Raw genomic sequence first — 20,970 nt, 5'->3', positions numbered from 1 at the left:
TACTCAAGTCTAATTACCACCAGACACAAATAATCATCACCTAGGTTATATGCTCTCTCTCTCTCCAAAATCTCTTCCTCTGAGATGCACGCGCTATATGCTATAATTTAGGCTACCCGACATTTCAAATGTGACTCTAATCAACTTTTTTTAGCTCTTAAACATGACAAATACACTGTTCAACAGAGCTGGTGTGTGTGAGGTACACTCTTGGACTCCTTGAGACGCGACTAACCTTTCGGTTTAATTCGGTTAAAGTTCTTGTGCGTAGGCTATATAGAATCCAATCCTGTCGATGCCCCTGCTATTTATCAATGTAGCCTTTTATTGTTTTTTTTGCCATGAATTGTCTTAGCTGTGATGAAATTGTGTGTTGTTTAAAGTTCGGAAGATTGCTGTAGGCCTAGGCTATTGCCCATATTGGAATAAAAAAAATAAAGGCCCACCCTACTTTGCAAAAGTCTACTCTGTTGAAAAATCCTGGCTACGCCACTGTTGCTGACCTCATGTCGGAATGGCAGGACGTTTGAAAAAAGGTAAAGTGCCGCTACTCCGACAATGGAAAAAAAATGTTGCAGTAGTGGGACGCTTGAAAATGAATGTTAATGCCGCCACTTCGACAATTAGACGCCAATGTCTAAGTAGCGGCATGTCGTAATAGCAGCATGTAACCAATCAGTACATGGTTTCATGGATATGTTTTTTTGCTTTGTTAATGATCTGATTTGGTTTTGTTTCCCAATAGTATTTATCACTATTTACACACATCAGTGTTGCAGGGCCGTCCTGAATCATAGTTTTCTTCAGTTCATAATGATTCTAAATATCAGGTTAATTCCAACACTTAATTTTATTATAAGGTCCAGTAAAATCCAACAATCCAGTTAACTCAACTCATGTGATGTCAGACAGTGTTTTAAACTTGCGACACCACACATGTCATAATGACATCAACTTTGATTAAGGTCAGACTGACATCTGATGACACAAGGTGCATTTTGTGTAGAACAAATCCCACTGGAGAGAAATCTCCTAGCTTTCTAGTGGAAAATTGAAATGAATATTGTTTGGGGTGAACACCTGAAACATGATCATATCATGAAGTACATGAAATCTATTACACCATTCCTCACCATACCACAGACCAAATAACCCTTTCCATGAATGCAAATTCTATTAATGCAAATTCTACAGAGGGCAACTACAAATGCCTTTATGCCAAATGCTGTAGTGTTAGCCACACCAGGCCCAAGGGGGACACACACTGATGGAAACATACACACACACTGTAGTACAAGTGGTCTGTTGCATGAATACAAGTAAATGTAAATTGATTCATTTAGAAATATCTGCTATTCTGTCCTTTTAAATGCTATGTTATGGAAAAATACAGTATATAATATGTATTGGAGTTATGTGTGGAGAATTCATTCCTTCTTCCATTTGATCAATAAAGTATCTATCTATCTATCATTTGGTGATTATAATTGATGGAAAAGCCAAATATCTAGGGTGTTTCTTCCTACATTCACATTTCCATATGGGGATTTGTAAATATTGACCAATCTCTGAGTGCAGGTAGAAAAAAAACAATCAACCAACCATGCCACTGGTCCTAGGATACTCAGAGAATATGGTCAGGTTAACCTAACTGTTAATTTAGTTGTTCCATGTCATAGCCTGAACGTGGGCTGTACAAAAAAGGGTCAAACTAAGAGTTTAGTTAATGATACATTTCAGATTAAACATGTTCTCAGCAAAATTTGGAGTATAAAAGGGGACCATGCTGGTGTTGTTCTTTACATCCATCCGACAATGAGAGTGGTTGTGCTCGCACTGACTCTGGCCCTTGTGGGTAAGTTGACTCATATTTTTTAATTCAGGTATAAAATACGTGTTCAGAGTAGCAATGCCATGGAACTTATTCAAGACTTTAAATCAACTTCTTACAAAAATCTTTTTATTTGTATTATTTTCTAGCAAGTCAACATATTAATCTTGGTGAGTGTAAGCACTTGTTAACTTTATCTTAAGTTATTATATTTTTAGAGTTATTGGGGAAAAGATTCAAACGCAATAGGTTCTCAAAACAACCTGTTTAACTCTTTCCACAGCTCCTGAGTTTGCTGCCTCTAAGACCTACATCTACAAATATGAGGCGTTGCTTCTTGGTGGGCTTCCTGTGGAAGGTCTGGCCAGAGCAGGAATGAAAGTCAGCAGCAAGGTTCTCATCAGTGCTGTGGCTCAGAACACCTACTTGCTGAAGGTAAGATAACATCCTATTTTAGTTCAAAAAATGTGTTTTAAAAAATAAATTCAGTGAATGATTATTAATGAATGGTCAATTTAATTTAATAAGCTCGCAGATCCTGAGATCTTTGAGTACAGCGGTGTCTGGCCAAAGGACCCTTTCGTCCCAGCCACCAAGCTCACCTCAGCACTGGCTTCTCAGCTTCTGATTCCCATTAAGTTTGAGTATGCTAATGGTGTGGTTGGCAAGGTGTTTGCCCCCGCTGGAGTCTCTGCTACAGTTCTGAATGTTCACAGAGGTATCCTCAACATTCTTCAGCTTAACCTCAAGAAGACCCAAAATGTTTATGAGCTGCAAGAGGTGAGAAAATAAACATGAATGATTATATCATACTGTTTTCAGATAATGTTCTGAAATGAATGAAAAATGAATGTCATCTCATGAATATGTCCATCTTTGCTCTTAAGGCTGGAGCTCAGGGAGTGTGCAAGACCCAATACATCATTAGTGAGGATGTGAAGGCAGAGCGCATTGTTGTCACCAAGTCCAAAGATCTCACCAACTGCCAAGAGAGGATCATCAAGGATTTGGGCCTGGCTTATTTGGAAACACTGGTCAGTAGAACAAGATCATTTAGTTTAGATCTGGTGATGTCTAGTGATCTTATAATAACTGTCCAATCTCACACACACAGCAAGCAAAGAGCCTGACTGGAGCTGCAACCTACAGCTACATCATGAAACCAAGTGCCACTGGTGCTCTGATCACTGAAGCTACAGTTCGGGAACTTCATCAGGTCACACCTGTTGCTGAGATGGGTGGAGTTGCACAGATGGAAGCCAAGTATGTATTATTACATGTTGTATGATCCTATCATCACAAAATATATTGATAGCCTATGAATTAAATGCCTTATAACTATCTATTTCTCTTTCCAGGCAAAGCCTGACCTTCCTGGAGATTAAGAAGACTCCCATTGTGCCCATCACTGCAGACTATGTGGCCCGCGGATCCCTGTTCTATGAGTTTGCCACTGAAATTCTTCAGTCTCCAATTCAGCTTCTGAAGATTAGTAATGCACAGGCTCAGGTGAATTTATAATGTGTCATATAATGTGTCACCTGCACACCTCATTGTCTCAACTCATTTTCAGATACTTCATCATTTCAATTCATTTTTCAGATTGTGGAGATTCTGCACCATCTTGTTGCCAACAATGTGGCTAAGGTCCATGAGGATGCTCCTCTGAAGTTCATCCAGTTGATCCAGGTCTTCCGTGTGGCCAGTTTGGAGAACATCGAAGCCATCTGGACCCAGTTCAGGGCCAGGCCAGAATACAGGTAATACATTGCATAGTTCAAGGCCAGAATACAGGTAATACATTGCATAGTTCAAGGCCAGAATACAGGTAATACACTGCAGACAGAATACAGGTAATAGATGGCATAGTTCAAGGCCAGAATACAGGTAATACATTGCATAGTTCAAGGCCAGAATACAGGTAATACATTGCATATTTTCAGTATTTCCCAGCACCTAAATTGAAATATTTGTACATCATGTATGTACATCTTGTTTTAGACGTTGGATTTTGGATACCATTCCACTTGTTGGAACACCAAATGCTCTGCAGTTAATCAAGGATAAGTTTCTGGCTGAAGACATCAGCATTCCTGAAACTGTTACGATTCTTTTGGCTGCTGTGCATATGGTTCCTGCTGATCTAGAGATCATCAGACTCGTCAATGTAAGCATACCAAAGCAGCATAGCTTTTAATAAAACATTTATATTAAAAAACCCTAATATGTCTACTCTATCAATCACACAGATCCTAGCCCTGCACCCCAAGATTCAGATAAACCCTGTTCTGCGTGAGATTGCTATGCTGGGATATGGTACCATGATTTCCAAGTACTGTGCTGCAGTTCCTACATGCCCAGCTGAACTTCTGAAGGTAAATATTTCCCTTAGTCATCAGCATTTGCCTGAATTTGCATAGTTTTTCTTTATAATTGACAGAAAATATTAAAATTCTTTCTTTAGCCCATCCATGAACTTGCAGCTGAGGCTATTTCTAAGGCTGATATTGCTGAGATCACCCTGCTGGTCAAAGCTCTCGGGAACGCTGGTCATCCTGCCAGTCTTAAACCAATCATGAAGATCCTCCCTGGATTCGGTTCCGCAGCTGCTGCTCTCCCTATCAGAGTGCAAGTCGACGCCATTTTGGCTCTCAGAACCATTGCTAAGAAGGAACCCAGATTGGTAAGTCTAGTATGCATCTGCCAACAAGGACAATTACAAACCCAACTCTTACTGATGTTTAACGGTATAGTTTAATTTGGTCTTGTAGATCCAGCCATTGGCCCTGCAACTGTTTGTGGACAAGGCCCTCCACCCTGAGCTGCGTATGGTGGCTGCTGTGGTTCTGTTTGAGACCAAACCCACAGTTGCACTGGTATCTACTATTGCTAGCGTTCTGAAGAAGGAGACCAGCATGCAGATTGTCAGTTTTGTGTATTCCTACATCAGATCCCTTACCAGGAGCACTGTCCCAGACTACGCCACAGTGTAAGCACACTTTGCCTTTGTGCATTTTGCTTTCCTCTTGAACCATGGTTAGTTGTCTAACACAGTCATTCATGCCCATGTTAGTGCTGCTGCCAGCAATGTTGCTATCAAGATCTTGAGTCCCAAGCTGGACAGACTGAGCTACCGTTACAGCAAAGCTATCCACCTTGACATCTACAAAAGTAAGTTTATACCCCTCTGCTCTACTAAATAAGAATACACATTACTAGTTAAATTACGAGAAGTGCTGTATTCAAGGTGGGTTTAGACCAGTCTAGGTTCTAAATAAGGGGGAATTAACAATGAAACAATAGGTAAAGTGATATAAATAAATAATGCAGGTTTATTAAATACAAGTATACATTTTCTCTAAGAGAATAGAAGAGAGAATATTAATAAATAAAATAAAAAAATAAATAGAAACCCCACAAAATAATAAGAGCTCTTAAAATACAAAGTATCAAATCAATAGTTAAAAACTCAAATGTCCAAAAGAAAAAGAAATACTCGTGAAAGATAGTGTGAGTGTACAATGTGTATGTGTGAAGGCTTATCTGTGTCCAGGGAACAGAATAAGGGTTTGGGCCAAGGGGTCAAGTTCCAAAGGTTGGGAATCCAGTATCAAAGGGCAGAACAGTTCAATCGGGATCCAAGGGGACTGACTCGCCATTCAACGAAATCCAGAGTACATAAAAAACAATCCGCTTACAGCAGTTTGAGAATACTAATCAATGTAATATATTAAATATTAAAGTTATGACATCTCATTAAATTCCAATTGTAAAACAAAGCTCTTCAAGCTTTCTAGATAGCAAAAAATATGTAGAAGGAAAGGTAAGCTGATTCAAGTCAAGTCAAGTCAAGTCAAGTTTATTTATATAGCACATTTCATACACAGAGGTCATTCAATGTGCTTTACATAAACAAAACCAAACGATAATAACAAATAAAAGCATAGAAGGGCAATATAGTCAAAAGAATAGTTAAAAGGTAAAGATCATAATAAAAAAAAACATAAAACACAAGGTAAAATCATTTAAAAATAAAAGAATAATTAGTAAGCAAAAACAAAGGCAAAAGTAGTAAAAAAAAGTAATAAAAGACAAAGTAGAATAATTATCGAGGCAGATTCAGAATTTGTAACTTCGGCACAGTTAGCAGAAAGCGTCTGAGAACAGTTTGGTCTTAAGTCTAGATTTAAAACTGGCTACAGTTGGGGCCTTTTAATGTCATCCCGAAAGTTGGTTCCACAGCTGAGCCGCATAGCAGCTAAAAGCTGCTTCACCATGTTTAGTTCTAACTGTAGGTTTTACTAGCAGGTTTTTCACCTGGGACCTGAGAGGACGAGAAGGTGTGTACTGCTGAAGCATGTCTGACAAGTATTTAGGTCCTGCTCCATTTACTGATTTATAAACAAGCAATAGTGCTTTAAAGTCAATTCTGTGACTTACTGGAAGCCAGTGCAAGGACTTAAGAATTGGAGTAATGTGGTCAGTTCTTTTAGTTTTTGTTAGAGTCCTAGCTGCTGCATTTTGTATCACCTGAAGCTGTTTAATAGTCTTTTTAGGAAGGCCTGTGAACAGTCCATTGCAGTAATCAACCCTGCTGGAGATAAATGCATGAATGAGTTTTTCTAAGTCATGTTTTGACATCAGCCCTCTGAGTTTGACAATATTTTTGAGGTGGTAAAAAGCTGTTTAGTTATCACTTTCATGTGGCTGTTGAAATTTAGATCACTGTCAATTAATACACCAAGGTTTTTAACAGTATCCTTTGCCTTCAACCCTTTTGTGTCAAGGAGAGTGGCAACCCTAAGTCTTTCCTCATTTTTACCAAATATAATTACTTCAGTTTTTTCTTTGTTCAGCTGAAGAAAATTTTGAGACATCCAGGTGTTGATTTGTTCTATACACTGACACATAGATTCAAGAGGACCATAGTTGTTTGGTGATAGAGCTAAGTAAATTTGTGTGTCATCTGCATAGCTATGATATGAAATCAAATTATTTTGAATGATTTGTCCAAGTGGGAGCATATAGAGGTTGAATAATAGTGGCCCCAAGATCGACCCCTGGGGAACACAGGTCAAGGACGTTGGTGTTGAGGTACAGTTTCCGATGGCAACAAAGAAGCTCCTTTCTTGTAGATATGATTTTAGCCAGCTGATAACTATGCCTGTAAATCCAACCCAGTGTTCTAGTCTGTGTAGTAAAATATTGTGATCAACAGTGTCAAATGCTGCACTAAGGTCCAGTAGCACTAGGACTGATGTTTTACCTGAATCTGTGTTGAGGCGTATGTCATTGGAAACTTTAATGAGAGCTGTTTCAGTGCTGTGATTTGCCCGAAAACCAGACTGAAAGTAATCAAAATACCCATTTGATGTTAGGAAGGTGGTTAATTGATTAAAGACTACTTTTTCAATAATTTTGCCAATAAAAGGTAGATTGGATATGGGCCTGTAATTGTTTAGCATGGAGGCATCCAGGTTATTCTTCTTGAGAAGTGGCTTTACAACAGATTCAGATAGGTAGACTTTGAAAAAAAGTTCGATTATATTAGAAAAGTATTATTTTTCTCAAGAGGGTCATCAATAATGTCTAGTTATGTTCATTCAAGTGGAGCATCCAGAGTGAAAAAACAAACCAGTCACCTAGGAGATGACTATACCAAAGTAAAAGTCTTTGAGAATACTTTATAATCATGTAAACTTAGCTTCTTGTTCTTGCTATTTATTCATATTTATTTTATTTATCCATATTATATATTTATTTAGTTATTGGACTCAGACCATTCTAATACTAAAGTTATGGTCTTAGCAACCAAACTTTAAGGTGGGTTACATACGCATGTTTGTATTTAGCATTTTCCTGAATTTATCCAGGTTAAAATGAAAAGCAGAATAATTGGTTTTAAAGTCCCCCCTGTTCTGAAGTAAAATTCTCTATTATCTATAAAGGTCCTGTGATGGCTGGTGCTGTCGGTACTGCTTTCATCATCAATGATGGTGCCACCATTCTGCCCAGAGCTGTTGTGGCCAAAACTCGTGCCTACCTGGCTGGAGCTGCTGCTGATGTTCTGGAGGTGTGATACCAACAATGTTCTCAGATCAATCTCTTCTTGTTCTCATATCAATAATCTCATCTTGTTCTCATATACATCTCATCTTGTTCTCATATCAATCTCATCTTGTTCTCATATACATATCATCTTGTTCTCATATAAATCTTATCCATCTTTCCATCATTTTATCTAATGTGTTACTTTTTCACTCTCAGTTTGGAGTGAGAACTGAGGGAATTCAGGAGGCCCTTCTGAAAACTCGTGTTTTGGAAGATTTGGAGAATGACAGGATCACCAAGATGAAGCGTGTCATGAAGGCGGTATGTAAAACTGAAATCACTTTTCACTTAATTATTTTCAAACGTAAATATCTTGAGAATATTGAAAAATATAATATTTGACCGTGATAACATCTTATCTTCTTGAAGATTGCTGAATGGAAGGCCTTGCCAACTAGCCAGCCACTCGCATCTGTCTACGTGAAATTCTTTGGACAGGAGATTGCTTTTGCCAACATTGACAAAGCTATTGTTGATCAAGCAGTTCAGGTATACAATAATGTCTTCCCCCTGCTTGTTCATGAGGTGACACTGTCATATGTATTTGGTTTGACTTCCAATGATATGATTAAAGTGTGGAAATGTTATCGTCCTGTTTATCTCCAGCTTGCCACCAGTGCCGATGCCAAGACCGTGCTGAAGGATGCTCTGAGGACACTGCAGACTGGCATTACCGCTCAGGCTGCTAAGCCTCTTCTGGCCGCGGAGATTCGCCGCATCTTCCCCACTGCTGTTGGTGTGCCAATGGAGCTCAGTCTCTATTCTGCTGCTGTTGCTGCTGCTACCATCAAAGGTAGGTAGGATTAGGATAATTATGCAATAATGAATGGGCATAATTGGCATATTTCAATGCTATTTGTTTTTTAATACAATACATCTCCCCTCCATCTAATATCTACAGTGAAATCAACAATTACTCCTCCTCTTTCTGAACCTCTCAATGCTGCGGAGCTGCTGAAAGCAGACATCCAGTTGGAAGCTGAGGCCACTCCAAGGTACATCTCAACATTTAGTCAACATTCAGCTTTCAAAACACAGGAGATTTGTTTCTGGGAGCACTCTTATGTACGTTTGAGAACTGACTTGTTTGTGCTTGTTTTTGCATTCTTATAATTTCTGCAGGTGTAAAGTATAATAGAATATATAGAATAGAATATTTATAATATTATTTATTTAATTTTATTATATAATAATAATATATATATATATATATATATATATATAATAGAATGTAATAATTTATTATATATTTTAATACAAATATTATTATTATTTTTAAGAAAATAAATTTCACTATTTTACAACCCATTAAGGTATTTGAAAATAAATAAACGAATAACACTTTTCCACTTTTTATACTGACTACTAAATATAATAACTCATTTACTGTTCAATTCCTGCTGCAGAGCTTTCACTTCAAAGCATGTGTCATATACTGTAATCAAACTGTCTTCCTCATGTAGTGTATAATTTACGGTAGAACCTGTTGCCTCAGCCTCAATTTGTGTGCACACGGCCCTGCAGTATCATGTCCTTTTATGGGGATTTATAAAGGTATTGATGAATGAAGCCCATTTACTTTAGTAGAAAACATACAAAATGTAGATCTTCTCCTTCCTCAGCATCTCCATGCACACTTTTGCTGTGATGGGAGTCAACACTGCCTTCCTTCAGGCTGCCGTCATGGCCACAGCCAAGGCTGTCACTGTGCTTCCTGCTAAGCTTGCTGCAAGAGCAGACATTCCTAAACTGAACTTCAAGATTGAGGCTCTTCCTGTTGTGACACCTGAGCACATTGCAGACATTCGGTAATATTACCCGTGTTAAACGATGTGAAAAATAATATAGATATTATATAGACATTCATGACTGTAAGCCTGTATGATTTTTATTGCTCCTAGTGTTGAGACACTGGCTATTGCACGTAACATTGAGGACCTTGCAGCTGAGAGAATAACACCAATGGTACCTGATGTTGCTGCACAGCGTGTTTCTGCTGAGTATAGTTTGGTAAGTCTAATGGGAACGGTTCTTTTCTTACTTTGAGGTATTTTCTGATGTGCTGATGCGCTGATGATTCTCTCTTGCAGTCTCAGTCCGCTGATGTATCATCTGAAGTGCAACCTCAGCTGAAAGCAAATGCACCAATCCACAAGACACTTTGTGTCCCTGCTGCTCTCCTGGGAATTAAGGGATGTTTCGAGTTCACCTCTAGCAATGCTGCCTTCATCAGGAACGTTCCCCTACTCAACCTACTTGGACAGCATGCAGCTCTTGTTGCCGTGAAACCAGGTCAGTTATTTATATATATATATGTTATGAATTTCTGGAGTGGATAGGAGTAATCAGATAGTTCAACTCAACCCATTTTTCGTCTTTTGTGTAGCTGATGGCCCAGCAATTGAAAGACTGGAGGTTGAAGTTCAAGTTGGACCCAAGGCTGCAGAAAGGCTCCTGAAGGAGATCAACATCATTGATGAGCAAAGCGCCGAGGGCAGAACCATTGTTTCTAAGCTGAAGAAGATCCTTGAGCCTACTCTGAGAAACAGCTCGAGCAGCTTCAGCAGCTTGCTCAGCTCCAGCCTGTTTGGCGTTAGCAGCTTGTTAAGTTCCTCTAGCTCCAGCTCTAGCTCCTCCAGCTCCCGCATGTCAAAGGTCAGTTTGGGCCATATCACATGGTATCATTGATCAAGACTGTTAATGTGTCAGGACTGAGGACATGCATGATTCATTCACTTTTTGTATTTATGGCAGAAGTTATTACATCTTTTATACATTGTTATCCTACTTTTCTGTAGACTTCTTTTAAGGACTACCCATTCAAGAAATTCCACAAGAACCAGGTATAATCAGTGTTGAAAAAGCTCAAATATCTAAAGTATAGTGAAACATGTCTAACATGTCTCAAATATCTAAAATATAGTGTGAAACATGTCTAACTCCAATATGTGTGACTGGATATCAGCACTTGGTCTCTCAAGGAATCTCTGCTCAGAAGCTCAGAAGCAGCGGAAGCAGCGCATCCAGCTTTGAAGCCATTTACCAACAAGTAAGGCCCATGAAATGACACGAGCCATTTACCAACAAGTAAGGTCCATCAAATGACACAAGCCATTTACCAACAAGTAAGGTCCATCAAATGACACAAGCCATTTACCAACAAGTAAAGTCCATTAACCCTCTAGGCGCCACGGTCGAGTTTATTTGACAAGATGCGGTACTGAATAAAACGGCCGATTTAGTCAAATAGGGTGTCATATTTCGTTCGACCTCCACTCCACTAGATGGCAGACATGTCATACGTCATCCCCGAAATCGAAAAAAAAAGCATGCTTTAAACAAAACTTTCTAGCTACAGCGCGATTGAATCAGTGCGTGAAATACCGGAGCTAGTGTGCATGTGAGCCACTTTGTCAGAGCGATATTGTCAACATCAGCGAGTATTTGCATTCAATTATCGTCTAATGGCATCAAAAAAGTTTACCTGAAATGAAGTGTTGGGTCTTCTATTCACGGACCCTGATTCTGAAGGGGAATATCTGCCTTCAGAAAATGACGGTGATTCGTTTAGTGAGGCTTCAGGTGCGTCCCTGCCTTGCAATGATGCAGCTGGACAAAGTGAGAGTTTACTCCATAGTTTAGCTTACACCAAGCACAAACGTTGAATCGTTTGCCCAATGTCACTGGTGGGAATAATGTTTCACGGGTTCGGAGTGTTCATCGGGAAGTTAGCAGGGTGTTAGTGATGTGGCGAACAAGGCTGGAGGTAGCCTAATGTCCATAGCGCTAGCTTCTGTCTTCTGAACGTGTGCCTCTCCGCAATCGCGGCGACAGTATGCCACTGGGTATGCCACTGGGTATGCCACAATGCCACTGGGTATGTTAGACGAGGTCGAAGTGCTCATAGGACAGTTAGGGGGGAACGTAGAGGCAGTGTGGGGAGTCGCAATGAGAATGACAGTAAGCCTAGTCCGAGCTGCGCAAATTCTCTCCACTCGGCCTTGCCCCTTGAGGCAGATCTGGCCATGCTGCTGCGCAACAGGAGCAGAGGTGGTGACACGGGGCAGGAGAGCCATTAGGCCATGCATAGTCTATCACAAGATGGTGGGAATGCCGGCCCTGTATGGATAGGATATGGATATGGATAGTCATTATCTCTACAGCAAAAGGCCTGCTACATAAAAAAAAAAAATTGTCAGCCATTTATTAGTAATGATTTACACTGTTGATTATCTATTTCCCTGACCATTTAGGACATGTTGTGTGTTCATGTCCTTGTGATGTGTGTGTCTTTGTCAGCTAAGAAAAAAACAACAAAAAAACATCAACAAAAACAACAAAAAGAAAACAAATACTAACATTGTCTCTTGTCTTGTCTCGTCATCTCACTCCTGATCTCTGCCTTGCCATGGCAAGTGAGCTTTTGAACTAAACAGGTCTTGTCTACTTGTGTTTGTGTGTCATCTGAATAATATATATGTGCCCCATACATGGAATCAGAGTGCCTACTGCAGGGGTCTCAAACTCAAATGAGCTGGGGGCCACTTCTGCCAACGTCATCTGATTGGAGGGCCGGCTATTTCTGAAAATGCAATGTTCTTTTTTTCAAATACCACACAAAACTGCAAACAGAAAGTGCAAGTGTTTTTATCTAGTTTTAGACACCTGTGCTAGCAACCTTAGCTTATAAATAAAATAATGATAAAATAAATTAGTATTAAATTAATAAATTAATACAAATTATAAAACAAACAAAAAGCATAAAAACGGGTATGTGTGTGTTTCACACCAAATAAAAATATTTTCCTCTCATAACTTTTCTAAACCTGGCAAACTAGGCGTCAGGGTTAAGAAAGCAACACCATTGGATTTTTATATCAAAATTTCAAAAGGCCATGGCTTGAAAGTGGTCAGAGATAAAGTCCTACTGTAAATGTAAAAATCTTTGAGTATAAACAAAAAGTTTATGAAGGGGTAAATGTACCCATCACTGGATGGCAAGCACCTCAAATTATGCACCTTTCAGTAAATACTGGATGAACATATTTGAGCAGGTTTACTTTCCTTTTTTCATATTACCCACATAACAAATTAACAGGAAAACACCTAAGATGTATACCAACACCTAAGATGTATATGGTTTAGTGATGTATTACTAAACCACAAGGCCTACAAAAAAGTATTCTGGTCAAATCAGTTCCTATCGCGGTTAATCTGAGTACCCAGAAGTTCGCATAGTTCGTTTCTACTAGCCCTGCTGTCTGTACCACGTCCATTACGGACACTTTCATCACGATTACCACTGCAACCTCCAAGCAATGTTGGGCAGAGGGTCGAAATAAGCATGGTATGGTTAGTGGACACCGTCGTATACACGCAAAGACGCACCTCCATTCACAGACGCACTGTGACTCACTGTCAATAGACGATCGATCATAATCTCCAAAAGGATATTCTCCTTCAGAATCAGAATAGATGAATAACATAGCCTACCTAAGACTTCATCACACGTGAACATTTTTCAACATTAGGTGAAGGCCTATTTCTGCTTCAATTTGTGCAAAACTATGGCCTGCATCGCTCCCGCGTCATTACAAATGCACGTCTTTGTGTTTCTCGCGTGTAATACAAGTATTTCCTGAAAACTTTGCACAGCGATTTTGGGTTTGAATCAAGCTCTGGATGTCTAGCACATAGTAGAGCAGAGTAGGCTACAAATGAGATTTGTCACCGTACTTGGATCTATCGTCTATTTTAATCAGTATCGTTGTTTGTCGCAATTAAAAATAGCCTCAAGGGCCGAATTACATTACTATATTGACATACGTCGGGCCGGGTGTTTGAGACCCCTGGCCTACTGTATGTAGTAAATGGGAAATCTCTACAGCAAAAGGCCAGCCTACCGCTACGTTAGTTTACTACTTACTATTTACCTGAGCATTCAGTATTGTGCAATATAGCATACAGAAGGTGAGGGACATTTTGGGGGGAAAGAAGTGGTGCATTTTATCATTCAAACATGCAACTTTTCATGAAAATTCTATAATCCAAGATGGCCGCCACCATATGACGTCATAATATGCAAATTACATATAAACATTTAATCTCTACATAAACTTTGGGTCATCCTTAATATTTCTCTAATTTACAGAAAGTCTCTATCTCTTATCACTTTTAAGATATAGCCTTTTGAAATGAAGATGTCAAAATCGAACGTTTCGAAAAAAAACCTCTGGCGCCTAAAGGGTTAAATGACACAAGCCATTTACCAACAAGTAAGGTCCATGAAGGTCCAATAATGCATCAACCATTTACCAACAAGTAAGGTCCATTAAATGATACAAGACATTTACCAACAAGTAAGGCCCATTAAATTACACAATCCATTTACCAACAAGTAAAGTCCATTAAATGACACAAGCTGTAGCCACTCTCCCATCTGTGTGTTTGTGTGTTAACCGCATATCTGTCGAACCATTCGTGGGATTGATTTCAGACTTAGCAGGTGTCTTGCTTGCACACAATGATTCCGCGTATGTTGCAACACATTAAACACATTAATTAAAATGACGTGAAAATGCTGTGCAATAAACTAACGATTGGAATAGCCCAGGCTACTTTGGACTTGAGACTTTGAATAAACAAACGATAATTCCGACTGCAAGGTCCCAAATTGAAACGAGCGAAGGAAGTTATTCAATAAGATTAACAATAAACATATAGGGCCCTATCATGACATTCTAAAGTGCATCGTCACTCGTCAAAAGTCTATTCAAATTTAGTAGGATGTCCAGTTCACATTGGGAGGGGTTTTGTTATCAAACGTGGAGCGCATGGCGCAACAAGGTGTTCCTAGTTTTTTTAATCAGTTATATGGGTGTGTTTGGGGTGTAACATCATTTAAACCAATGAGAATGACATCTGTCATTCCCTTTAACAGCGCAAAGCGCGATATGTCAAATAAATGCATCGGTATTTTGGCATTCAACGGCGCATTTGAAGGAGGCTGCTTCATTCTTAAACCATGCTTTACTAAAACCTAGCATAGCCTTCACGCATTTGCACTCGTCTATTATTTGAACTCATTGGCAAAGTGAAACTAACTTCACCAAGGTGTCAGTCAACGAAGACAGTTATATGCAGTTACTTTCACTATTGACTGACAATGGGTTACCATCGAAAACATAGGCTGGAAAAAGCAACACTTATCCTTAACAACATTTATCCTGCAGATGAGTTGCTTATATCTCGTGACAGTGCGTCTTTAGCTGTGCTCCATACGTGTCTCTCGCCTCTCCCCTAATCACTTCTCTCATTACCAATTTGCAAATGATGGTGAATAACTACTCATCATGAGATGTACAGTATTTCGTAATATCTTTATTCTAATTATGTTTCCCATTGTAATCGAGCAATTTGTAATGTTTTGCATGGACGTGCGCTGGTGTGCATTCATGAATGATAGAAGGATGGTGCGTGCACCTGCCAATATGACTGTTGACATGCACTCTTAAAATAGCATATGAACAACTCGCCATTGACTTCTGACCAGGTTTACGTGGTGTACGATAGCGATTTTTAGACAACGCGCCAGGCCCCTCCCTATTGCCACAGCCCTGGGCGCAATGTTTAAAAAATAAATGTGCAAAATACCGAATTAAACTTTGCATGGGTGGAAAACGAATTTTTACGCCATGCGCTGGTGTGCAAAATACAGCCCATAGCCTTAACTCAAAGCAGCTATTAGGCTTGTCATTTTTATATGTAAAAATGTCACTTTGGCTGGAGTGAGATTTTGTGAAGTCATAGTGCGTGTGTGTTAAATTTTTCCCTAAACCTAATTTTAAAAATGTCTGTCTCCTGACTCTTTTGCTATGTATAATCACTGATTTATGTAAAAAAAACCTAATAGAATGGAAAAGTTTCTTCAAAATGTACAATTAATTAAATTACAAGAAAATGCACTTGAAAACAAGACCAGTGTTTTTAACCCTGTGTCATGGAAGGATTATGAGCCACTGCGCCCCTGGGCACAGACATGAAAAGGGGCGCCCTGTCCACCTGAAAAAGGTAGTAGCGCAATTGTAGGGGGGTCTGGGGGCATGCCCCCCCGTTAGAAAAAATTGAAAAATAACCCCTTAAATAATGACTTCTGGCGAGTTTTGTGGAAATAAATAGACGGATTGAGACTTACACATATGAATGTGTGTATGAATGTTTTTATCACAGCAAATAGCGTCTATAGCACCGTATAAAAGATGAGAAAAAGTTCTTTCATGTGATGTCTGGGCTACTTAGCGAGTAGTTCAACAGAGAAGAATGGGCGGCCAGACTTTGTGTCCGTCTGCCTCATGTCTAAATAGCAGCGTGTTCCGAAGGTGTCGCCGGACCGGATTAAAATAGCCGTCAGCATGGTCTAGTATAGTCACATCCATAACCCCAGTTAAAATAGCCTAGTCAGCACGGTCTAGTATAGTCACATCCATAACGCCAGTTAAAATAGCCTAGTCAGCACGGGCTAGTATAGTCACATCCATAACGCCAGTTAACCCTTTAGGCGCCAGAGGTTTTTTTTCTAAACGTTCGATTTTGTCATTTTATTTCAAAAGGCTATATCTTAAAAGTGATAAGAGATAGAGGCTTTCTGTAAATTAGAGAAATATTAAGGATGACCCAAAGTTTATGTAGGGATTAAATTGTCATATCTAATTTGCATATTATGACATCATATGGTTGTGGCCATCTTGGATTATAGAATTTTCATGAAAAGTTGCATGTTTGAATGATAAAATGCACCACTTCTTTCCCCCCCAAAATGTCCCTCACCTTCTGTATGCTATATTGCACAATACTGAATGCTCAGGTAAATACTAAGTAGTAAACAAACTGTGTAAATCATTACTAATAAATGGCAGAAACAAACCGAATGCATGTAGTGGTAGGCTGGCCTTTTGCTGTAGAGATTTTCTATTTACTACATACAGTAGGCACTCTGATTCCATGTTTGGGGCACATATATATTATTCATATGACACACAAACACAAGTAGACAAGACCTGTTTAGTTCAAAAGCTCACTTGCCATGGCAAGGCACAGATCAGGAGTGAGATGACGAGACAAGACAAGAGACAATTTTAGTATTTTTTTTCTTTTTGTTGTTTTTGTTGATGTTTTTTTTTATTGTTTTTTTCTTAGCTGACAAAGACACACACATCACAAGGACATGAACACACAAAAAAGAACACATATTGTACTAAATGGTCAGGGAACTACAGTAGATAGTAAATCAACAGTGTAAATCATTACTAATAAATGGCTGACAAAAAAAAAAGAATTTATGTAGCAGGCCTTTTGCTGTAGAGATAATGACTCCCTATCCGTATCCATAGAGGGCCGGCATTCCCATCATCTTGTGATAGACTATGCATAGCCTAATGGCTCCCCTGCCCCATGTCACACCACCTCTGCTCCTGCTGCGAGCAGCATGGCCAGATCTGCCTTGCGCACGCCGAGTGGAGAGAATTTGCGCAGCTCAGACTAGGCCTACTGTCATTCTCATTGCGACTCCCCACACTGCCTCTACGTTACCCCCTAGCTGTCCAATGAGCACTTCAACCTCGTCTAACATACCCAGTGGCATTAGACAAAGGCTCCACCACGTTACTGTCGCCGTGATTGCGGACAGGCACACGGTCAGAAGACAAAAAAGCTAGCGCTGCATGGACATTACCTCCAGCCTCGTTCGCCACACCACTAACATGCCTGCTAACTTCCCGATGAACACTCAGACCCCGTGAAACATTATTCCCACCACTGACATTTGGCAAAGGATCCGCGAATAGAAGACCCAACACTTCATTTCGGGTAAACTTTTTTGATGCCATTAGATGATACTCTAATGCAAATACTCGCTGACGTTGACAATATTGCTCTGATAAAATGGCTCACACGCACACTAGCTCCGGTATTGCACGCACTGATTCAATGTGCTGTAGCTCGAAGGTTTTGTTTAAAGCATGATGTTTTTCGGACTCGGGGATGACGTAGGACATGTCTGCCATCTAGTGGAGTGGAGGTGGAACGAAATATGACACCCTATTTGGCAAAATCGGCCGTTTTATTCAGTGCCGCATCTTGTCGAGTAAACTCGACCGTGGCGCCTAGAGGGATAAAGTTGATTTTTCAAGAAAAATCCCTACTCACTACTATCTTGCTTCATGTCCCTTCATTTGCCAAAAACATTTTTAAACCAGGTGTACCTGCGGGCATGTAATTGGGCTACGAGTCTCCTACAGGAATGGCATGTTTGAACGGGCACTGAACTAGAAATATGTCATTTTTAATCCATACTTTCAGAATAAGTTCCTTGGTAACGGTGTCGCTCCTGCGGTGGTGGTCCTCTTCCGTGCTGTGAGAGCAGACCAGAAACTGCTGGGATACCAGGCTGCTGCTTATCTGGACAAGGCCAACTACAGACTGCAGACCATCATCTCTGCCCTGGCTGAGACGGACAACTGGAAGATGTGTGCTGATGGTGTGCTTCTGAGCAAGCACAAAGTCATGGTGCGATTCGGTCACACATTTGACTTTTTCAGCATTTTCTTCAGATTTGGCTTGAAAGTAAGTTTCAACCATTATTGTAAATGGTTGAGTGTTTGACATTTTTGTGCAATCAGGGTAAGATTGCATGGGGAGCAGAGTGCCAGGAATACGCCACTATCCTGAAGGCGGAAGCTGGTCTTCTTGGTGCTAGCCCTGCAGCCCGTCTTGAGCTGGAATGGGTGAAGATCCCTAAAATTGTCACCACCTATGCAACCAGGTACTTTGTCATTCATCAAAAACTGTCAGCTATAATGTACAATCCAGGAATATTTTTTGAACATATTTTTCCACCCAGGCTGGCTAAGTATATCCCTGAAGTCGCTCTGGTGGCTGGAGTCACTGTCAACAAAGCCAAGAACAGTGAGAAGGAAATTGAACTGACTGTTGCCATTCCCACAGAGAGGACCGTCGATGTCATTGTGAAACTGCCAGCGGTGAATATCTCCAAATAGCCTCATAATTATTTTCAAACGAATGAATCATGCTGATGTTCATCACACCGCATGTTTTGTTTGTCTAGATGACTCTCTCCAAACTGGCCCTGCCTCTGCCCATTGCCCTGCCTATTGGTGCTGATGCTGTTATTCAAGCCGTTCCCGAGGACAACATCCTGGACAAGTTGCATTTCCTGTATGCTGAGGCTACCTCTGGTAGGAACAAATAAATACGCAGTGAAAGATGTGTGATTCACTTTTGGTCCCTGCTCATTTACATGAAAACGTTCATAATTACTTTCAGCCCAATGTAGTTTGGTCCAGAAGAAACTGACCACATTCAACAACAGGAAATACACAATTGAGATGCCACTCTCTTGCTACCAAGTGCTGGCTCAAGACTGCACTCCAGAGCTTAAATTCATGGTGTTGCTGAAGAAGGATCAGATTACCGAACAGAACCACATCAATGTGAAGATTGCTGATATGTGAGTATTCCTAAATACTGAATGCCCTATTGCATCATAATGGTGTAGCTAAGAATGCTGATGATTTTGCTGTGTCCTCCTGTAGGGATGTTGACCTGTACCTCACTGACAGTGATGTCCTGGTGAAGGTTAATGGTGTTGAGGTTCCTATTTCCAACCTTCCCTACCAACATCCCTCAGGTAAACTGAACATTTTCCTTTTCCTTTGATGCAAAAATACTTATTTTTCCACGACTGTTCTATAACAATATGTTTCTGGCTTTAGTCCCAGTTCAGATTAGACAGAAAGCTCAGGGCCTGTCACTTCACGCTCCTAGCCTTGGTCTTCAGGAGGTTTACTTCGGCAAGGACACATGGAGGGTAAATATAGCTAAAATGTCACATCAGCAGTGTTTTTTTTAGAAGAAATACAAGTGGATAAAACTCAATAAAAATGTTCTTTAGGTCAATGTTGTGGACTGGATGAAGGGCCAGACTTGTGGGCTCTGTGGTAAAGCCGACGGAGAGATCAGACAGGAGTACTCCACACCCAGTGGCTACCAGACCAAGAGCTCCATCAGCTTCGCCCATTCCTGGACCCTTCCAGCCGAGAACTGCCGTGACAACACTCGTAAGAAAGATACCTTTCAATATCCATCGGAAGCTTTGGCAGGAATGTTCTTCTCCTGACATGATGTGTTGAAATGCCGTTCTTTTTGTTTCAGAGTGCCGTCTGAAGCTTGAATCTGTGAAGCTGGAGAAAGAGTTGATTGGCCAGGATTCTAAATGCTATTCTGTTGAACCAGTGCTGCGTTGTCTGCCTGGTTGCGTCCCCGTGAAGACCATGCCAGTCACTGTTGGATTCCACTGCTTGCCCTCAGGTGAGTCTTACACATCACTGGGTGGCTAATAAACTGATTTCCTAGCTGATCTTTTTAACGTTGTGAAAAGCTTAACTGAACCTACGCTTACTTTTCTTTTCTTTAGACTCCATCAGCCGCTCAGTGGATCTTAGCAACATCTCTCAGAAGAGTGTGGATCTGAGGGAGACTGTAGAAGCTCACATGGCTTGCCAGTGCAATGCAGATTGTGCATAGAATGTTTTAAATTCCAGCCCATATATTTATCAATTAGGTCTGTCTGTCCCTGTCGTGATGCTAAATCCCATGTATGCAATCTATGCAAATGAATGAAATAAATAAACATTGAGCAACAATTTTAATTTTGTGCCAATATGCACATGGTTTATCAGTTAGTCATCCAGTCTTTGAATATGGGTTTTGGGGTAAAACTGAAGTAAAAAGTTGTTTTACAAAAGTGACCAAGTTAACAAATTCAAGGTTTTTAAAGGTATGCTAGTAGTGCCCCAATGGCCTAATGGTAACAAAAAGATAGATAGATTGATAGATAGATAGATAGATATATAGATACTTTATTGATCCCCAAGGGGAAATTCAAGGGTCTCAGTAGCATACAGACATCATACACAACATGCACTTACAGCAGAAATGGTAAATATAAGTAT

The 20,970-nt window shown here is 40.1% G+C and overlaps 1 protein-coding gene across 2 annotated transcripts; it reads left to right on the top strand.

The window, feature by feature from the left end:
• Positions 1–1,766: 1,766 nt before the first annotated feature.
• LOC125300016 (vitellogenin-like) lies at positions 1,767–20,667 on the top strand. Of its 2 annotated transcripts, XM_048251484.1 has the most exons (34): positions 1,767–1,855; positions 1,981–2,001; positions 2,115–2,266; positions 2,360–2,611; positions 2,719–2,865; positions 2,946–3,094; positions 3,190–3,340; positions 3,434–3,591; positions 3,833–3,998; positions 4,081–4,206; positions 4,296–4,514; positions 4,603–4,820; positions 4,905–5,002; positions 7,780–7,904; positions 8,099–8,203; positions 8,312–8,431; positions 8,549–8,735; positions 8,844–8,937; positions 9,565–9,750; positions 9,844–9,952; positions 10,033–10,234; positions 10,329–10,597; positions 10,741–10,785; positions 10,908–10,991; positions 18,299–18,505; positions 18,619–18,761; positions 18,840–18,978; positions 19,065–19,194; positions 19,283–19,466; positions 19,552–19,646; positions 19,732–19,826; positions 19,911–20,076; positions 20,171–20,326; positions 20,433–20,667. In XM_048251484.1, exons 1-34 carry the CDS (start codon positions 1,816–1,818, stop codon positions 20,540–20,542), a joined length of 4,848 nt encoding a protein of 1,615 aa, XP_048107441.1. In that variant the 5' UTR covers positions 1,767–1,815; the 3' UTR covers positions 20,543–20,667. The 2 variants fall into 2 exon arrangements, with proteins under 2 accessions (XP_048107441.1, XP_048107440.1); XM_048251483.1 differs by having other exon boundaries at positions 18,619–18,978.
• The last annotated feature ends 303 nt before the right edge of the window (positions 20,668–20,970 follow it).

This window comes from Alosa alosa, chromosome 9, assembly GCF_017589495.1.
Source record: "Alosa alosa isolate M-15738 ecotype Scorff River chromosome 9, AALO_Geno_1.1, whole genome shotgun sequence".
Lineage (NCBI taxonomy): Eukaryota > Metazoa > Chordata > Actinopteri > Clupeiformes > Clupeidae > Alosa > Alosa alosa.
The sequence above is the reverse complement of the archived record's forward strand: the minus strand, read 5'-3'. Positions and strand labels throughout refer to the sequence as shown.